General features: G+C 37.9%; 1 protein-coding gene across 5 annotated transcripts; it reads left to right on the plus strand.

The window, feature by feature from the left end:
• The first annotated feature begins 665 nt into the window (after nucleotides 1-665).
• Nucleotides 666-15,390, plus strand: LOC106878855 (thialysine N-epsilon-acetyltransferase). 5 transcript variants are annotated; one of them, XM_089357517.1, is made up of 6 exons: nucleotides 666-1,066; nucleotides 5,726-5,903; nucleotides 9,655-9,700; nucleotides 12,428-12,508; nucleotides 13,152-13,309; nucleotides 15,145-15,390. In XM_089357517.1, exons 2-6 carry the CDS (start codon nucleotides 5,838-5,840, stop codon nucleotides 15,310-15,312), a joined length of 519 nt encoding a protein of 172 aa, XP_089213643.1. In that variant the 5' UTR covers nucleotides 666-1,066; nucleotides 5,726-5,837; the 3' UTR covers nucleotides 15,313-15,390. The 5 variants fall into 5 exon arrangements, with proteins under 5 accessions (XP_089213643.1, XP_089213644.1, XP_089213642.1 ...); XM_089357518.1 differs by lacking the exon at nucleotides 666-1,066 and having other exon boundaries at nucleotides 1,571-5,903; XM_089357516.1 differs by lacking the exons at nucleotides 666-1,066; nucleotides 5,726-5,903 and adding an exon at nucleotides 5,924-6,055.
• The last annotated feature ends 2,845 nt before the right edge of the window (nucleotides 15,391-18,235 follow it).

Consider the following 18,235-nt stretch of genomic DNA (forward strand, 5'->3'; position numbering starts at 1 on the left):
GAGCATCCAGAAGGTGGTCAGTAACTGTGACAGGTGTCAATCCATCAACCCTGCTCCAGGTGTGCATGAGCAGGGAAACATTTTGGTAGAGCACAACTGGAGACAATTAGCAGATGGTTGATCGTGGGCTGGGCCACATGGCCATTTGGAGGGAATTGAGGACAGGCACTGCAGATGAGATGGCATGTATTCTAAATGAGGTATTCTTAGAGTGGGGCTCTATGGATAAATTGCTGATAGACAACAGTACAGCATTTCGTTTGGAAGCACTGAAGGAGATGCTTGACAGGTGGAAAGTGCACCGCTTTTTCAGAGCAGCATACAGTGGAAATGGTATTGTGAAGAGACATCATCGAACAATCAAGGTCACAATCAAGGAAGTGGTGTTCTGGTACAACATATTGCCTTGATCAGGACAGGCCAAAGCATTCGTGCCACATAGAGCGATATTCAAATATGAATGGTGGCATCTGAGTAAATCATCGAGATTCCCTGTGAAAGAGAGAGGGCCTGCTTTGGTGGAGATGAGAATTGAAGTCTGGATCTAGACACCAAAGACACGCTGTACAACTCAGTGTAACAGAAGAATAGTGATGGCTGTCAATTTCAAAAACATCTCTGTGGATGGAATACTGTGTCATGTCTTGGCTGTTTGTAGGATTCTCGCTTCGTCGGATGATGATTGTGAAGAAGAGGAAGAGAACGAGGTTCCCAGTTTAAGAAGATCACAATGTGTAAGGCGCCCACCTAGGTGGGTGGTAGATTTCGACATGGAGTGAAGTGAGGAGGTGATTTTTGAGATCAGGAGGGCATGTGGGGATGAGCCGGAAGAAGAAGACCATGACGTCAATGGTCAAGGGACTGACCAGAAGAGGAAGTGTGAGAAGGGAAGTGCAGGAGAGGGGGACAGGAGAAGGTCATCCTCTTTTGGCCGGCCGAGGCATTGCAAACAGACATGAAGGAATTCGCTCTTGGGTTGGAGATAGCAGCTGCTTATACTGGGTGACAGGGTAGGACAGGATCAACTGAGTGACTACTACTAGATGGGTGCAGACAAGAGAGGAAGGTAGGTGAACCTCTTTTCATTTCCCACACATGACAGCGTTATATGATTTAAGGATTATATGCGATTCCCTTACACACAGCGTAAACCTATCTGAACTATTACCATATGGAGGATCCCTCACAATTATGGACCATGTCAGGTTGTAAGGCAAGTTACAATCCCTAAGTTTATTTATATATGCTGTTAAGGTAGTGGAATTCTTATAATTAGGGTTTGAAAAGGAATTCAGATGGACCCTATATCGCCTTTTGCAGTCTATCATACTACCTATATATATATCTTGTTTTGTCTATTGGGTACGCTAACTATACATTTATACACAACATTGTATCGAAGACATAATCCAGCAAGTAGACAGGTTTTGGGGGCTCTACAGTTACAAATTTTATTCAGTTGCGTCCTACTATTAATGTTCTTATTTATATTTCCAGCATTATTAATATCATCAGATTGGGGTATGGTACATCATCATCATCATCATCATCATCATCATCATCAGGCCACCTGGTTTTAAATTCATTAAAGTTTGATTATTATTATACATGTCACTTTTATCTCATATCTTAGTTGTATTAGGAATTTTTAGATGATTTAGGCAGTCTGCCATTTTGAAGATTGACGTTTTTATTCCTATATTTATCAACCTCTCATTCGTTTTCTGCCTCCTATATTTATCACGCATAACTTTTTACATGGAATCCTTATTTATATGTAATTTTATATGTATTTTTATATGCTTTTATATTTCTCTTATATTTTTATGTATGTTTGGTTTTATTCTTTATATCTTTGGAGAATTTTTATGCCTGGACATGCATGCTTTATATTGATGTATATAAATATATAAGATTCAATTACATTGATCGAATATCTTCATTTATGTTCATGTCTTCATTTATTTTCATTTACGTGTTCGGGAATTTGGTTGATTGCGTAGGATTTGTGTTTTCATTTTCCTCTACTTTGTATAAATACACACACACACACACACATATTCACATGCGCGCACACACGCGCACACACACACACACACACATATGTAGGTCAAATACTCTGATGTTACACTTGTCCTTCAGCTGATAGTGAAAATGACATTGCCACTTTGAATTACTTGAAATTCAACACTGCATTTCCTATCAACCTCACTATCAGAGAATGAAAAAACAAGCCCAAATCTTAAGCTGATCCCTTCTCACAAAAATTGAACTTTTCTAGAATTTCCATATAGAAACAAAACATCATCATCATCATCATCGTTTAACGTCCGTTTTCCATGCTGGCATGGGTTGGACTGTTCGACTGGGGTCTGGGAAGCCAGGAGGCTGCACCAGGCCCCAATCTGATCTGGCAATGTTTCTACAGCTGGATGCCCTTCCTAACGCCAACCACTCCAAGAGTGCTTTTTACGTGCCACCGGCACAAGGGGTCAGAGGAGCTGGCATCGACCACAATCGGATGGTGCTTTTTATGTGCCACTGGCACGGAAGCCAGTCAAGGTGGCACTGGCATCAGTCATGTTCGGATGGTGCTTTTTACATGCTACCGGCACGGGGCTCACAACTACAATTTCCATTTGATTCCATTTTGATATTGATGTTGATGTACTTGACTCAATAGGTCTACTCAAGCACGCCATGTCACCCTATGATCCAAGGTACTTTTGAGTGGGCCGGTTATGCGACAGTGGTGTAGGTTACAGCTGTGAACTCACTTTATTTGCCGGGTCTTCTCAGTCACCGCATATCTCCAGAGGTCTCGGTCTTTTGCCATTGCCTCTGTGAGGCCCAACGTTCGAAGGTCATGTTTCACCACCTCATCCCATGTCTTCCTGGGTCTCCCTCTACCCTGGATTCCTTCCACTGTTTGGGAGTGGCACTTCTTCACACAGCTCTCCTCATCCATCCACAGTACATGACCACACCAACACAAACATCTCTCTTGCACTCCACATCTGATGCTTCTAATGTCTACCATTTCTCTCAAGGCACTTACACTCTGTCATGTGTGCATACTGACATTACACATCCTGCGGATCATGCTAGCTTAATTTCTTTCGAGCCTACGCATGTCTTCAGCAGTCACAGCCCATGTTTCACTGCCATGAAGCATGGCAGTTCACACACATGCATCATACAATCTATTTTTCACTCTGAGCGAGAGGCCCTATGTCACCAGTAGGGGTAGAAGCACTCTGACCTTTGCCCAAGCTATTCTTATTCTAGTGGTAACACTTTCTGAGCATCCAACCTCACTACAGACTTGATAGCAGAAGCTATAAACTACTTCTAGTTTCTCTCCCTTGCATGTGATGGAGTCTGTTTTCTGAGCGTCTGTGTTGTTTATTGCCTCTGTGCATCTGCTGCATGTGAAAGCGATTTCCCAGTTAATCTTCCTTTGATGTTGCTGCACCTCTTATGTGTCCATAGTTTACACTGGGTACATCTTATGGAATTTCTACCTACACATTTTCCACAGATCGAGCAGGACCACCTACCTGAAGGGGTGTGTGATGTGTTCACCTTCCTACTTATTAGAACTTTGGTCTTTGCAACATTGACTCTAAGGCCCTTCGATTCTAAACCTTGCTTCCAGACTTGAATTTTCTTCTCTTGTTCTGGTAGGAATTCTGCTATGAGGGCCAGATCATCAGTACCGAGGAGTTCCCAGGGACGACCTGTCTTGAATTCCTCTGTTATTGCCAGGAGGACTATGATGAATAAGAGGGGGCTGAGGGCTGATCCTTGGTGGACCTCAACTTCTACCCGGAATTCTTCACTATACTCATTTCCAATCCTAGCCCTATTGACGGCATCTCTGTATAGGGTCTGTACAGCTCTTATTAACCATTCGTCAATCTCCAGTTTCTGTATTGCTCACCAGATAAGGGATTGGGGGACCCTGTCAAAGGCTTTCTCCAAGTCCACAAAAGCTAAATATAGGGGTTTATCTTTGGCTAGGTATTTCTCCTGCAGTTGCAGTACCAGAAATATAGCATCAGTGGCACTTCTACCTGGCACAAAACTGAACTGCATCTCATCTAAGCAGACTCTCTCCCTAGTTAGTTGGGCTATGACCCTCTCCATGACCTTCATCACCTCATCCAGCAGTTTGATACCCCCTGTAGCTATTTCTATCTAAAGCATCACCTTTACCTTTGTAGCAGTTGACTATGGTGCTGCTACGCCAGTCATTGGATATGACTCCATCATGAACTACCTGGTTTACAATACAGGTGACTAGGCCAAAGCCCACACCACCAGATGTTTTAAGCATCTCAGAGGTGATTCCTGATGGGTTGGGGGCTTTTCCTGGCTTCATATTCTTAATTGCTTTATCTACCAGGGTGCTGTCTATTCGGATAGCTGGTCCCTCTACTGGATCAACATTTGGCAGGCTCTCCTCCTCCTACTCATTCTCCACGTTCAACAGTCACAATGGCTCCTCCAAGCCTCTTTCTTTTCCGAATCACTAAAAGCAAGTGCACCATCATCCATGTGGACATATTTCTCTCCTGTGACATCACAATTTTCTCTCATACACTGTCTCGCAATCCGGAATACTTCAGTTCTTTGGTCCTCCTGTCACTGGACATTGGCAAACTTCTTCTATTCTGCTTCGCCCTTGGCTATGTATGCCTGTCGCCCAACCTCCCTTTTCGCTCTCTGGTATGGTTCCCTGCTACCCCAACCCTTCCAGGCTTTCCAGGCCTGTTTCTTTGCTCTAATGGCATTGTCTACTGTATTATTCCACCACCACGTTACTCTAAGTCTGGAAGGGACTTTGCACCATTTGCAGACTTGGTCTGTGGCAGTCAGTAAGCTATCCCATAAGAATTTCCAGCTACCCTCTATGTCCAAGGACTGTAGTTCCTCCTCCCTCTCATCAAATTTCTTGATGAGGATGTCCCTAAATCTCTGACCATGTGAAGGGTTCTTTAGCTTCCAAATCCTTCTCTTGTGGATTGGTCTGCTTCAAGGCATCCTCCTGGCTTCGACTCAAAAGTCACTAATGACTAGTCTATGTTGGTGGAGTGCATTCCTCACCTGAGAGGGTCTTTGTATTTAAGAGCAACCCTGCGTCCCACTGTCTGGTGAGGATGAACTCAATCTGGCTAGCAGAGTCCCCTGATTGATAGGTTATCAAGTGGCTGTCTGGCTTCCTGAACTTAGTGTTGCAGATCAAAAGGTTACATGCATCACAGAACTCCAGTAGCCTAGTTCCCTCATCGTTCCAAGAACCAATGCCATGGCCCCCGTGTACACCAGATTCCTGCCCAACATGCCCATTAAAATGTTCTTAAATAAATTAACAAATGTTCTTATCAAGAACATGGGACAAAACAGTTATCACAGTGCCCCAGCAATCCACTTTGAAATCCTTTGTCATATGTCCATCATGTATCGATTTTGTTTGGAATAAGCACCTCCTAGAATTCAACAAACCAGGAACCAGTATGATATGCGAACATGAAACTTTTATTGCTGGTACACAAGCAACACAACCCTCCAGACAACTGTTTTGCAAATTCAACCATTAACCACGCTGTCTTAAAATTTATATTATCATCATTTTCCTCTAGATAACCAGAACTAATTTATTTGAAAGTAAAAATTTTTTTCTTTTCTTTTTTACATTTTCTTGACACCTCTGGATTTTCAGATTTAAGATACCGTTATGAAAGGTTATTATAGTGACTTATTATAGGGACTTGATTGGTCGGAACAAAAATAAAAGAGACTATTCATTGTCAACACCGTGTAATTTCAAGACGATGGCGCTAATTGCCTCGCGGCATGCAACAGCTGATGACTGTGAATTAATTATTGGTTTATTCGAGGTATGTGTTGAATGTTTTATGTGAACTTTTATATGTTAATTAATAGGTAGTATTTTATGCTAAAAAATGTTTATATCATAAAGTCTTCGAGCGTATTCTTTTTTCTTTATCGTGACGGCCAGAACCGCAGTATGTTTTCATTTATAAACAAAGTGAGTTCGTTTATTATATTTATTTAGTTTCACCTCTTGCATTGCATCTCTTATCATGCACTCCTTTTCGGACATCCGACTTTACGGTCCGAACCAAACCAAAGTAAAAAAATATTTAAAATTTGTAAAATACTTCACTGTTGAAGTCATTTTGCATACATGAACTTTCGACGTATGTTCCGACCGTATGTCCCATGCGGTTTTGTTTTCAACTTTCTTATTAATAATTAAACAATGCAAAATATATTAAACAAAATTTAATATAATTTGTGATAAATATTATTTCAACATAATACAATTCAAAATAAATACTAGTTCGTTTAGAACAAGTTTTACACCTATTACACTATTTTTCTTTTGTTTTTTCGCTCGGGTCAAGCGCTTTAGTTTAACCAAAATTTGAATTACAATATTTTTGTTGTTGTTGCTTATAATCCACCAATGGACCACGCGTGTGTTATTTGGTTTGGGATGTGCTACAAACCCCAGCCAAATCTCCCTTGAATCGTCCACCTTTTCCTCTGAAAACGATACTAATGATATTTATTCGTGTATGTACTCATTTTTTCTTTCTTTTTTTTTCTCTCTTGTTTCAGTCATTTGACTGCGGCCATGCTGGAACACCGCCTTTAGTCGAGCAGATCGACCCCAGGACTTATTCTTTGGAAGCCTAGTACTTATTTTATCGGTCTCTTTTGCCGAACCGCTAAGTTACGGGGACGTAAACACACCAGCATCGGTTGTCAAGCGATGTTGGGCGGACAAACACACACACACACACACACACATATACATATATACGACAGACTTCTTTGAGTTTCCGTCTACCAAATCCACTCACAAGGCTTCAGTCGGCCCGTGGTTATAGGATATCTGGCAGTAAAATATTGCTGCAATAACTTTTCCAGCAAGGAAAAGTTAACATAAAACGAACGACCTTGTGTGAGTGTTGTCTACTAAAACCACAGGTTGACCAAAGCTTTTTGAGAGGAAACTAAAAGAAGCATATTGTGAGTGTGTTTGAGTCTTTGTATTTGTATCTCCCCAATTCTAACTTGTTAATTAATGTTGGCTTGTGTATATCCCTGTAACGTAGCGGTTTGGCAAAAGAGACCGACAGAATAACAGGCTTTAAAAAAAGTACTGGCAGTGTCCCAGCATGGCCATAATCCAATGTCAGAAACAAGTAAAAGATACATAAAGACCCACACTACGAAGCACAATGTATTTTACCTCTATTCAACCCAGAAAGACATGAAAACTAACTGAAACTGCTGATGTTGATATTAAAACATTTTGATTAAAGAAAAAAAAAGGCCGAGAACCACTTGGATGTTTCCACTGGTAGATGGTTGGGTAGGTTATTGGAAAGAGATATAACAATCAAACCTACTGTGTGTGTGTGTGTGTATCTGTAAGAGGGAGAGAGAGATGGTATTCCATCTTGGCCTTCGTCGTAATGGCTAAATACCTAAAGAACACATGGTCTCCATCTCAGTTTCTTTTAATAAGGTTGATAAACTATTTTTTTTTTTAGCCATAATTCTGATATGTGCCACATTTGGAAAACACCTAAAGACTCATCTCACAAATAGTTCTCCCCACTACCTTTATAAAAGGTGTGTGTTATGAGTTTTAAAAAATGTGTAGTGTGGATTTTTTATTTGGTTGATAATCCAAAACGAAAGAGCAATAGATGGATTTGTTTGGGTGTAAAGCAAAGTGTTCCGAAAGTGAAAGTAAACAACCATAAAATTTATGTAAAAACTACTTTCATAGGTACTGGCATTGTTGTATAAGAAGCTTGCTTCCCAACCACATGGTTCTGGGTTCAGTCCCACTATGTGGCACCGTAGGTGAAAGTCTTCTACTATAGCTTCCGGCTGACCAAAGCCTTGTGAGTGCGTTTGTTAGATGGAAACTGAAAGAAGCCTGCCATATATGTATGATTATATGTATATGTTTACATCCCTGTAACTTAGCAGTTTGGCAAAACAGACTGATAGAATAAGTACTAGACTTACAATTCATATTGTTCCTAAAATACATGTATACTTGGACTGTGGAAAGAGAAATTTATACATGCTTTATGGCTCAGACCTTTTATCAAGTTAGAGTAGCATTTCCCAACCTGTTTTCTCTCAGGACCCACTATAACTTTCCCAAAAAATGTATGTCTCACTACTTTTTGGTAAAAAACAACTTTATCTTTAATATCTTATCACGTTTAACATAAAAGAATCTACTCTTTTATTAAGTACTGAGTTCAAAAAAAAGAAGTACATTATTGACAAAGAAATAAAAGTTAATCACTTTAATGAGAACCTTGTGCCAGGCGACTTCAGCACCAAGCCCGACCACATTTTTCCTTGGTCCCCACCAGTGGGGTGTATGCCCCACGTTGAGTTAAAAGAGAAAAGTGAAATTTTAAGAAAAAAATATTACATGCTGTTAGACAGGTGTCATTATAGTTACAGAGACAGGAAGTGGGAAGGTAGTGGTGGATTTTGAAGAGGGGTGTTGGTGAGTATGGTAGGCATTTTTTTGCCATGAATATGTTGACTGATTTATTGTTTCAGTATTTAAGGATAAATACTAAATACAGAGACTGATGATAGTTGTGTGAATAGGTCATGATGACTCAGTGATAGTATTAGCTAGATGCCATGCTCTATTATGTGAATCTTGTCATGTTCTAGTTTCTGTAAGAACTTCAATGATTGGAGCCTCTTCATAATTACTCAACCTGCTAGAAATAGCAGTCCAATCTCTAATTACTCCATACTGTCTTGAGAAAGGAAAGACTATATTGAACCATTAATTCTACACACATATGGCCCAGACCATGATTATCAACATGAACATCAAACTTCAAAAAGTAGTTAGCTATTTAATGGTTTTAGTAAATTTATACAGAAAAAGTAAGCATTATACCATCCAGCATAAATAAAAGTCAACTTCACTATATTTTTTCTGTAAAAACCTATTCTGACATTAAACGAGTCAACTTCTAGTATGAATGTTTACATTTGTACATCATTTTTCAACAAAAAAGAATTTCTAAAAAATTCTGGAAACTATCTACTCATGTAATTTACGCACCCCCTAAAGTTTATTTTTGTTTTTGCAAAAGAAGTGCGTAAATTACATGGGTTTTTACAGTATATTCTATGGCTTTTCAAGGATTCCTGGATGTCTCTTAAATACAATCAATTTTCATTATAAAACTGCACCTTGTTGCCAATACCCATGGATGATCTGTATAAAGCAAACTACAAGGTCTATAACCAAACTGAATTTACATATATATATATAAATTGGAAATGTAAAAATAAAAACAAGACACAAAGGATTCTGTGGTACACGTGTTTCAAGCTTTTGTTTTTATTTTTACATTTCCAATTTATTCCTTCACCCCGGCCACAATCTGGCATACACAGGTGCTTATAATTATCAAGTATTACCTCTAACATTTATATATATATATATATATATATATATATATATATATATATACACACACATACACGGACATACATACTTGTTCAATGTATAACTAGTGTTCTATAATAAGAATATATTTTGGTTTTCTATATTAGGAACGAGTAAAATCTGGAGAAAAGAAAAACCCACCTTCTGTTGATGGTAAGTAAATGTTCCTTCATGCTTAACTTGCTCCAATCAGTCTTGAATGTGAAATAATAATTAGTATATTTACAAACATGAAAATTTTGTTTTGTTGTTTGGTTGCTTACTAGTCACCAAAGCATAAAGGTGGTGTATTTGGACCAAACAGCTGGTATGAATTTCTGACTGTTGTGATCTGAATTTAACTCTTTAGTATTCAGATTACTCTGTCAAATGCAATACTTATTTATTTTCATTGTTTTGAATTAATCAATCATTATCTCAAGCATTGAGATTTTGATGATGTGATTGCTTATTTTTAGAATGACATTGTTGGGTAGGTGTGGGAGGCCAGATCAAGTCATTTTGAACATAAAACATAAATATTTTGGCTGGTTTAAATGCAAAATGGTTAATTCCATTTGTTAAAATTCATCTGATTTATGTATCATCATTGTCATCATTATCCCTGTTTTACATATACATTTTCCATGCTGGCATTGGTTAGATTTGTCTCACTGTTTCTCATCACTTGTTGTAATTCTTCATAATCTACCACATAGAGAGAAAGCTCTGTGAATTAAGTTCAAGAGTGGCCAAGATTACTTTTGCCTTTCATCCTTTTGAGATAGTGGATTGACCAAAATGTAAGAATGTTGGATCCAACACCTTGCAGTGTTTGCTATGGTTCTCGACATTCCAAGCTCAAATCCAGCCTTGACCTACAAATTTGCCACCTGGCACTTTGGATGCTTTTATTGAAGTCCATTCTGTTGCATGTATCTGGACCAGGCTTTCAATTTGAGGATGCCTTCTTCCCCCTCACCAATGTCAGTGGATCTGTAACAAGTCATAGACACTGCCTTCTCTTGTGACTAAAAGATAAATAAAACCTGCTGATATTTGATGTGTAAGCTCTGTTTGAGTTAGCCTCTTCAAGGCTGGAATATACTTCAATACCCAACAGTTATTGACACTCTACAAAGCTCAAGTGAGGCCTACAGTAGGGTGTTGCTTTCACATCTAAGACAGTGCTGTTGCGATACACACATACATGTTCTAGACTGAATCATGAAAATGGCTATATTGGCTGATTAGCACAAAATCACTTACAGATGCACTCCATGCTCTGGCCTACAGATGTACTGTCACCTCTGTGCTTGTTCTACTACTATTATCATAGGGATCTTTCTTCTTCACTCCACACAAACATTCCTGTCCTACTCATCTTTTCCTCTCATCACCCTTGTTTTGTCTAACTCCAGTAGGTCTTGTAATAATCACTACACCAAGTCTTTCCTTCCCAAAATGTTGGCCTTCTTGGAATTCTATTCATACTGATGTCTCATCTGCAGATATTGACTTGCAAAGATTCAAGTGGAACCTTAATGGCATCAATCTTGCTGGTCTAAGAAGGTTTGTGAAGGCCATGGGCACTGCACCACCTAACGACCTGCAAATATTAAAAAATCATTCAAATACATAAGATTCTTCACTGACCTGTTTTAGCATTTAGTGAAGCTGATAGAATTGAATAAGTACATTTGTTGACAAGAGATGCGAGTTCTGAAGTTTTGAGTTAAACATCTTCTCTGAGAGGGAAATTGAAACTGCTCAAGATAGCACTGTTTCCTCAAACCCTGGGTTTATATATAAAATGTTGTGTAAACTGAAATTTATGGAGACATAGTTGTTGTTTGATTGAAGCTTCTCTACCCGTGTTGTCTACAAAAGAAAACTGAAATCATCAGTCTTTATTACCTTACTAACACCAATTACTTTACAGTATTTACTGGCTGCATTTATTTCATGACACCACTACTAGTGAGGTCACCATGCAGCTTGGAACACTATGAACCCTGAGGAGGAGGAGGAGGAGATCAGTTTTATGGTAAAGGACAAGGGGTTAAAGAATGAGAGGTGGGGTGTGGGCAGAGGAGGTTCTTTACAGTAGGATGGTTACTCGCATTTAGTAAGAGAGTAAGAGGAAGATCAGTAGGAGCTTCAAATAGATAGTGGAGATGAGACGTCCTGGTGATCTCCACCCCTCAAGGCAAGAGGTGAGTAGAAGTAGGTGGGTGGAAGGTTCGCAAGATTGTATTGAGGTACAGAGGATGGAAACTAAGACTGAACCTTAATGTTTTATAATGAAGATATTATTTAGCTTATTCAGCATCTGTGCTGGTGGCATGACATCGAGGCAATGACAAATGACCAAGACCTTTGGCAATATGCTGTGCTTGAGAAAACCCATTAACCCTTTCATTACCGTATTTATTTTGAGATGCTCTGTGTTTCTTTCAATTAATTTTAAATATAACAAAGAATTTAGTAAAATAACTTAGTTATCATTGAGCTAGTGTTAGGAACATAAATCATGACTAAAGTTTGGTGAAAGATTTTAATTCAGAACTTATGAAAGCAAAACATTTGTACTTCAGGGCCAGAGGTGGTTTCAGCCAGGTTAGTATTGAAAGCGTTAAGTGAAGTGAAATCATAGTCATGACAGATACTGGTGTCATGCAACTGGCACGTAAAAGCACCCATTACATTCTTGGAGTAGTTGGTGTTAGGAAGGGCATCCAGCCATAGAAACCATGCCAAATCAGCCGTGCTCAAACTTTCCAACCCATGCCAGCATGGACAACATATATTAAATGATGATGATGATGTTTGTATTGTAACAGTACTTGAAGAGGAAACAAGCCAACTAATGGTTATATTTTTATGTCTACTTTATTTTAGATCTAAAAACCTACTGCTTTAATGGAGAGAACTTATCTAATATCCTCGTTGCTGAATGGAATCATAAAGATCCTTCAAAAGGTAAGATTTTTGTTCAGTGTTGCCTTCTTGTCTCTGTCTCTGCAGCCAACTTCTCTGTGTTGGCAGTTGACTTGACTGAGTCTGTGTTGGATTCTATGACTACAAAGTGTAGTGGATGCTTTTTTTTTTTTTTTTTTTTTTTTGTAGCCCCTTCACTGGTGAGGTCACCAAGTACCTGCAAGACAAGACCCCTGAATTGAGTGGGGTATAATTAAGGGATATGAAACTATGATAGAGGGACAGGAGGTGTCTTGCTGAAGTGTGTGTTTGTATATTCACATTTACGTGTCGTGTTTGTTTTCGTCTCTGTCCTCAGCATTCACTGACTATTCCCAACAGCTTTTTGCTGTTGGACATGAAATTGTGAAGACTTTTTGGATAATAACTGACAAGGAAAGAGCCCATCCATGTCTTGTATGTGAATTTTCTATTCGTTCCTTTGCCGAGCTTCTGTTAAAATATATATATATAGAGCAAAGCTGCAAAAATTCTCAATCTAAATTGTCTGACAAACAGGAACATGAAACTCTGAGTAGCAGTTTTTTGTGATGTATTTGCAGCTTTAATGATAGTAAAGTATATATATATATATATATATATTCGCATGCTCATTGTTTGAGTTGTCATTGTGATTTTCTTGCAGTCAACAGACCAAGCACAGGACCATTGGTTGGATATATGTTCTACCATTACATATACTCCACATGGGAAAGCAAGTCTATACAAATAACTGACCTGCATGTGTTACCACTACCAGAATATGAGTCCATCTGTGAAAATCTGTTTCATTTCCTGTGCAAGGTAATAGAATTTTTTTTTTTTTTGTCTTTGTATTGTAATTTGCTTCAAGCATTGCAGTATGTTTTTAAATGATATGTTCGAAATATGTTGAGAATAAAAAGAAATTATTTCTCTATCTTTCAATACATCTCATCACTTCTAAAACAAACTTTGTTTACTTTCATCGTAAGTTGAATTTAACATTAGCGTCTTATGAAGCTAAATTTATAAGTTCTAAAATTGCAGAAGAATTCGTTACTGAGCAGTTTAGCTTAATGGTAAAGCACTTGACGCGTAATCACAGGATGTGAGTTTGAGTCTCATAGCTGGCCAGTAGCGTATTTTTCTGCAATGTATGGATAATTTATCCTGATCACACTATTTATTAGCATTATCACGCGTTTGAGAATAAAAAGAAATTATTTCTCTATCTTTCAATACATCTCATCACTTCTAAAACAAACTGTTTGTTTACTTTCATTGTACAGTTTTATTTAATATAGGTTGTTTTAATGATCCTATATTTCAGGAAAGATTTGTCCTTTTCAAATAAAAATGTTATTAGCCACCTAATATCAGAGATGGGTTTTTTTCCTTTGTTTTCCTTTCTGTGTGTAGAACAACAGTGTTGAGACAAAATATTGATAGGGAAGGAGTAGAAGCAGGAACAAATTTGAAGAAGAATTATTTTAGGAAAAAGTATTCAGATGAGTGAGGGAAATTATAATGTGGGGAGGGGTGACAGCTACAGCAAGGGGATGGTAGTTTTGATAAAATTCTGGAACTTGTCCCTTGCTAAAGTAACAGTATATATGCTCTCTTGTCCTTGGAGCTTTGGTGTGCAGGTTGTGCTTTGAAAGACAAAATGGATAATAAACCTTGTCCAAGGGCATGTCTATATAACAGTTTGATATACTGAAATATTACATAGGCATGACTGTGGTTAAGAAGTTAGCTTCAAAATTGTGGTTTTAGGTTCAATCCCATGCTGTGCATATACTGTTTTATTTAATATAGGTTGTTTTAATGATCCTATAATATTTCAGGAAAGATTTCGCTCTTTCAAGTAGAAATGTTGTCATTAGTAAGTGTGCTTCTATAGTTTCCATGCTAAATAATGCCTTATGTAAATTTGGTCAATGGAAACTGTAGGAAGTTTATCACGTGTGTGTGTGTGTGTGCATGCACACATGCAAATGTGCACAACTGCTGATATTCCAGTTTCGTTTGTTACAACCAGAATGAAGTGGTGTTGATGTTTACATTCCATGTTGGTGTTATGACTGGTTACTCCATTCCTTTGCGTACTTGTTGAATAAAAAAGATCCCAGATGTGGCTTGAGTTCTGTCTCGGTGCAGCACCTTGGGCAAGTAACTGTTTTCTATTGTGGCCCCTAGCCAACTAAAGTTTTGTAAGTAGATTTGGTTGATGGAATCTAAAAGAAGCCCATTGTGTGTGTTTCTTTAGTTTGTTTCTTCTTCACCAGTGTTTGACAACAGGTGTTGGTTTGTTTACATCCCTATAAGCAAAAGATTGATGGCATAAGTAATGGGGGGGGGGTCAATTTCTTCAGCACTTTAAGGCTGTACCCCAGCATGGCTGCAGTCCAGTGACTGAAATAAGTGAAAAAGAAGATACTTGAAAAACAGGTAAGAGTTCAAGACAAAGGGCATCAGGTCATTAAATCTACCTGAAATTAGTTCTCATCCAGTCCATGGTTACATGGAAAAATGAACATTGAATACATGAAAAAAACCTCATATTTTTCATAATGTGCGCATTTTTATTTACCAGCAAAATCTTCATAAGTCATAGCTTTTGTTTGTATTTTTTTTCTTTTCCCCCCTCATTGCAGATGTCTGTAGATGAGAATTGTGCCCGAGTTCAATGGCAAACGAATGGTAACAATGATTTGAAGAACTTGGGTAAATATTTTAATGCCATGAATTTAATAGAGATGGAAAGTTGGCGAGTAAAAAATTTTGAAAAACATCAGTTGAAAGAACTCAGCGCAACAAGTTGATAAAGAACAGTGGTGTTGTTAAGGAATGCAACATTACATTTTTCTATTTTTTCTAATGAAAATAAAAAGTAACTATTATTTGTTTGGTTTACATTTCCTTTTACAATTTCCTGATAAGAGTGGTGAAATGTAGATGTACAAAATTCACTGGAAACAATGTCCTTTTTGTCTAGTTCTGTATCAGCCCTAATCAAGCTGACCTATGAAAAAAGCCATCCTATCTTTTTAGGCTTATATTATCTAATGTGTCTTTCCATTTTTGAGACTGTATGGCTTGTTTTGAGTGAGATTTAACTGTTGTTTTTAGCTAGCCAAATACCTCCACATAGACTCTGTCGTTGGCTCCAACGTTTGTAGTGATCATGGTCCAAGTGTCCTGTACCATAGTCTTGGGTTGAGCAATACTACGAGTGGAATTTGGTTGGGGAAAACTGTAGTTGCCTGTTGAATATCATTTGCCAAAAGATGTAAATATTTGTATGAAAACCAAAGGACTGATGCTCTTCAAATGAAGTCCTTTGTGATATTTGCACTTTATCAATTTAGAGATACTCCCTTGTCACTCTTGCCATTAGGAGTGCAATGAACCAGTGACTGAGCTGTTGGAAACTATGGAATCAATGCTATTGTTCACTTATTGGTTTCAAATTTTAACACAAGGCCAGCAATTTCAAGGGAGGGATAAGTCGATTACATCAATCCCCTTTGCTCGGCTGGTACTTATTTTATCGACTCTGAAATGATGAAAGGCAAAGTTGACCTTGGTGGAATTTAAATGAACTCAGAACATATAGATGAAGTGCCACTATGCAATTTGCCTAGCATGCTAACGATTCTGCCTGATCACTATTGTTCACACACTGCGCTTAAAAATATGGAATAGATGCAAGCATGGTTGTGTGCTTAAGAAGTTTTCTTTGCAGCCACGTGGTTTCAGGTTCAGTCCTACTGTGCAACACTTTGGCTAAGTATGTTATCCTATAGCCTTGTGCCAAGCAATGTTTTGTCAAGGAATTTGGTGGGCAGAAATTGAGAAGGCCTGTTGTTTGTGTCTGTGTGTGTGAATTATATTCCAGGCATTATAACCTGTGGCTCTGTGCTTATAAAGACCTCTGAAGCACAGAATCCTAAGTAGATAAAGATTTTTTAAAAAAAACGCTAAGATTTGATGACAGTAGGAGCATCTTGTTAAAAATCTTGCTTCAAATAACTCCGTCCGAATTGGGGATGGTGGTGGAAGGAACGGACATTCAACAAACGAAATAGAAGGGAGATAATTTTTATTGACTGACTAAAAATTCTAAATGTCTATAGTAAAACATTTCTTAGCATTTATATAAAATAATTTTGAACATGTACATAGTATTCAGTTAATGTTTCTGCAGCTGGAGGTTCTACTGACGGCTAAACAATTAAATATAAGCTGGGCGAATTGGCAGTCGTCAGAACATGAGTTAGAATGCTTTGCAGTATTTGTTCTGAATCCTACCACATTGAGTTCAAATCCTATTGAAGTCAACTTTGCATGGTTAGTAAATAAGTACCAGTCCAAGGCAGTCGATTGGCAGATTTGTAAGAATGTTCAACCAAATGCCCTGGCAAAATCCTGTCATCTAATTTAACACTACCATGTTTTTATACCTTTTTGTAGACTCTATTGCAAGCATTTAGGCCAGGTCTTTGGTGTATGGATGCCTTCTGATCAGTTTCAGAGACTTTATAAGGGGTCAAAGGTGCACTATCATTTCATCTGGCTAAAAGATGAATAGAAAAAACATTTTAGACATTTGAGTGTTTGGTTGTCAGAGAGACGGTGAGTTGTTTTTGATCATTTGATGTTTCTAGTGCAAACAAATGTATATTTGGTAACAGACCTCTCATCCTTTTGCCAATTTCACTGGTGTCATGAGGTGTAGGAACAATAACTTACTACTCCAAAATGTTTAAGGACACTGCTATTCCTCGTCCAAATCCCTCAAGGTTGACTTTGGCTTGTCCGTATCAATAAAGTAAGTTAAATAATGGAGCTCATTTGATTATACACCTTTGTGACCTTCTGTCTGTGTAAAAAATTTTTATTCACATATAAAACAATGTCAGATTGCCAGACTAAATGCCAAATATTATCTTTCTAACATCCTATGATTGGTAAATAAGTGTCAATGTTGAAATATAGCTGAGTATTGCTTTACCCTCATTCGTTTGGTTTTTACCATTTTTCCATGCTAGCATCAGTTAGATGAATATAGGCCCTTCTTGTCGCTAATCCATACCTGTTTTTCAAGTAAGGGATTTCTTAGCCAGCAGAGGATTTCTTGATAGAAGTGACAACACCACCTCTTATATTTCATGATCTTCAGAGAAGCTTTATTTCATTCTACCAAACTTACCAAGCTTTAGTCAGCCCAAGGCTATAGAAGACGTTAGCTCAAGGTGCCATACATTTGGACTAAATTGAAAACAGCATTGTAGGTTAATGAACTCCTTAACCACACAAACTTGCCTTCAGTAACAAGTACTATATAGTTACTAATATATCGGTGTTGATTTCATTGACTAAATCTATTTTTACTGTAATTTGTGTAAGAAATGATTATAATGGTGTGTTATGAAGAGCAAGAGGTCAACTTATTGCAGTTATTACCAAGTTTTTGATTTCTGTGTTTAGGATGCTGTACTTACAATGTTAATCTATAGGGAGTGGGGATATGAAACTATTAACTTGCCAGAAATAGAAACCAATGGAAAAGGAAAAGGATGTAGTACCATAGACACATATTTCATTGTGTAATTGCTGTTTCATTAGTTTGCAGTACAAGACTGAAATTTTCCTGTGTACATCAGAGGAACCAATTTGGAGAATTACTATATAGTCATACAGAATTATTTAAAAATGAACAGCAATATTTTCCAGAGGTGTATC

The sequence above is a fragment of the Octopus bimaculoides genome, chromosome 9 (genome assembly GCF_046866305.1).
Source record: "Octopus bimaculoides isolate indiv1 chromosome 9, ASM4686630v1, whole genome shotgun sequence".
Classification (NCBI taxonomy): Eukaryota; Metazoa; Mollusca; class Cephalopoda; order Octopoda; family Octopodidae; genus Octopus; species Octopus bimaculoides.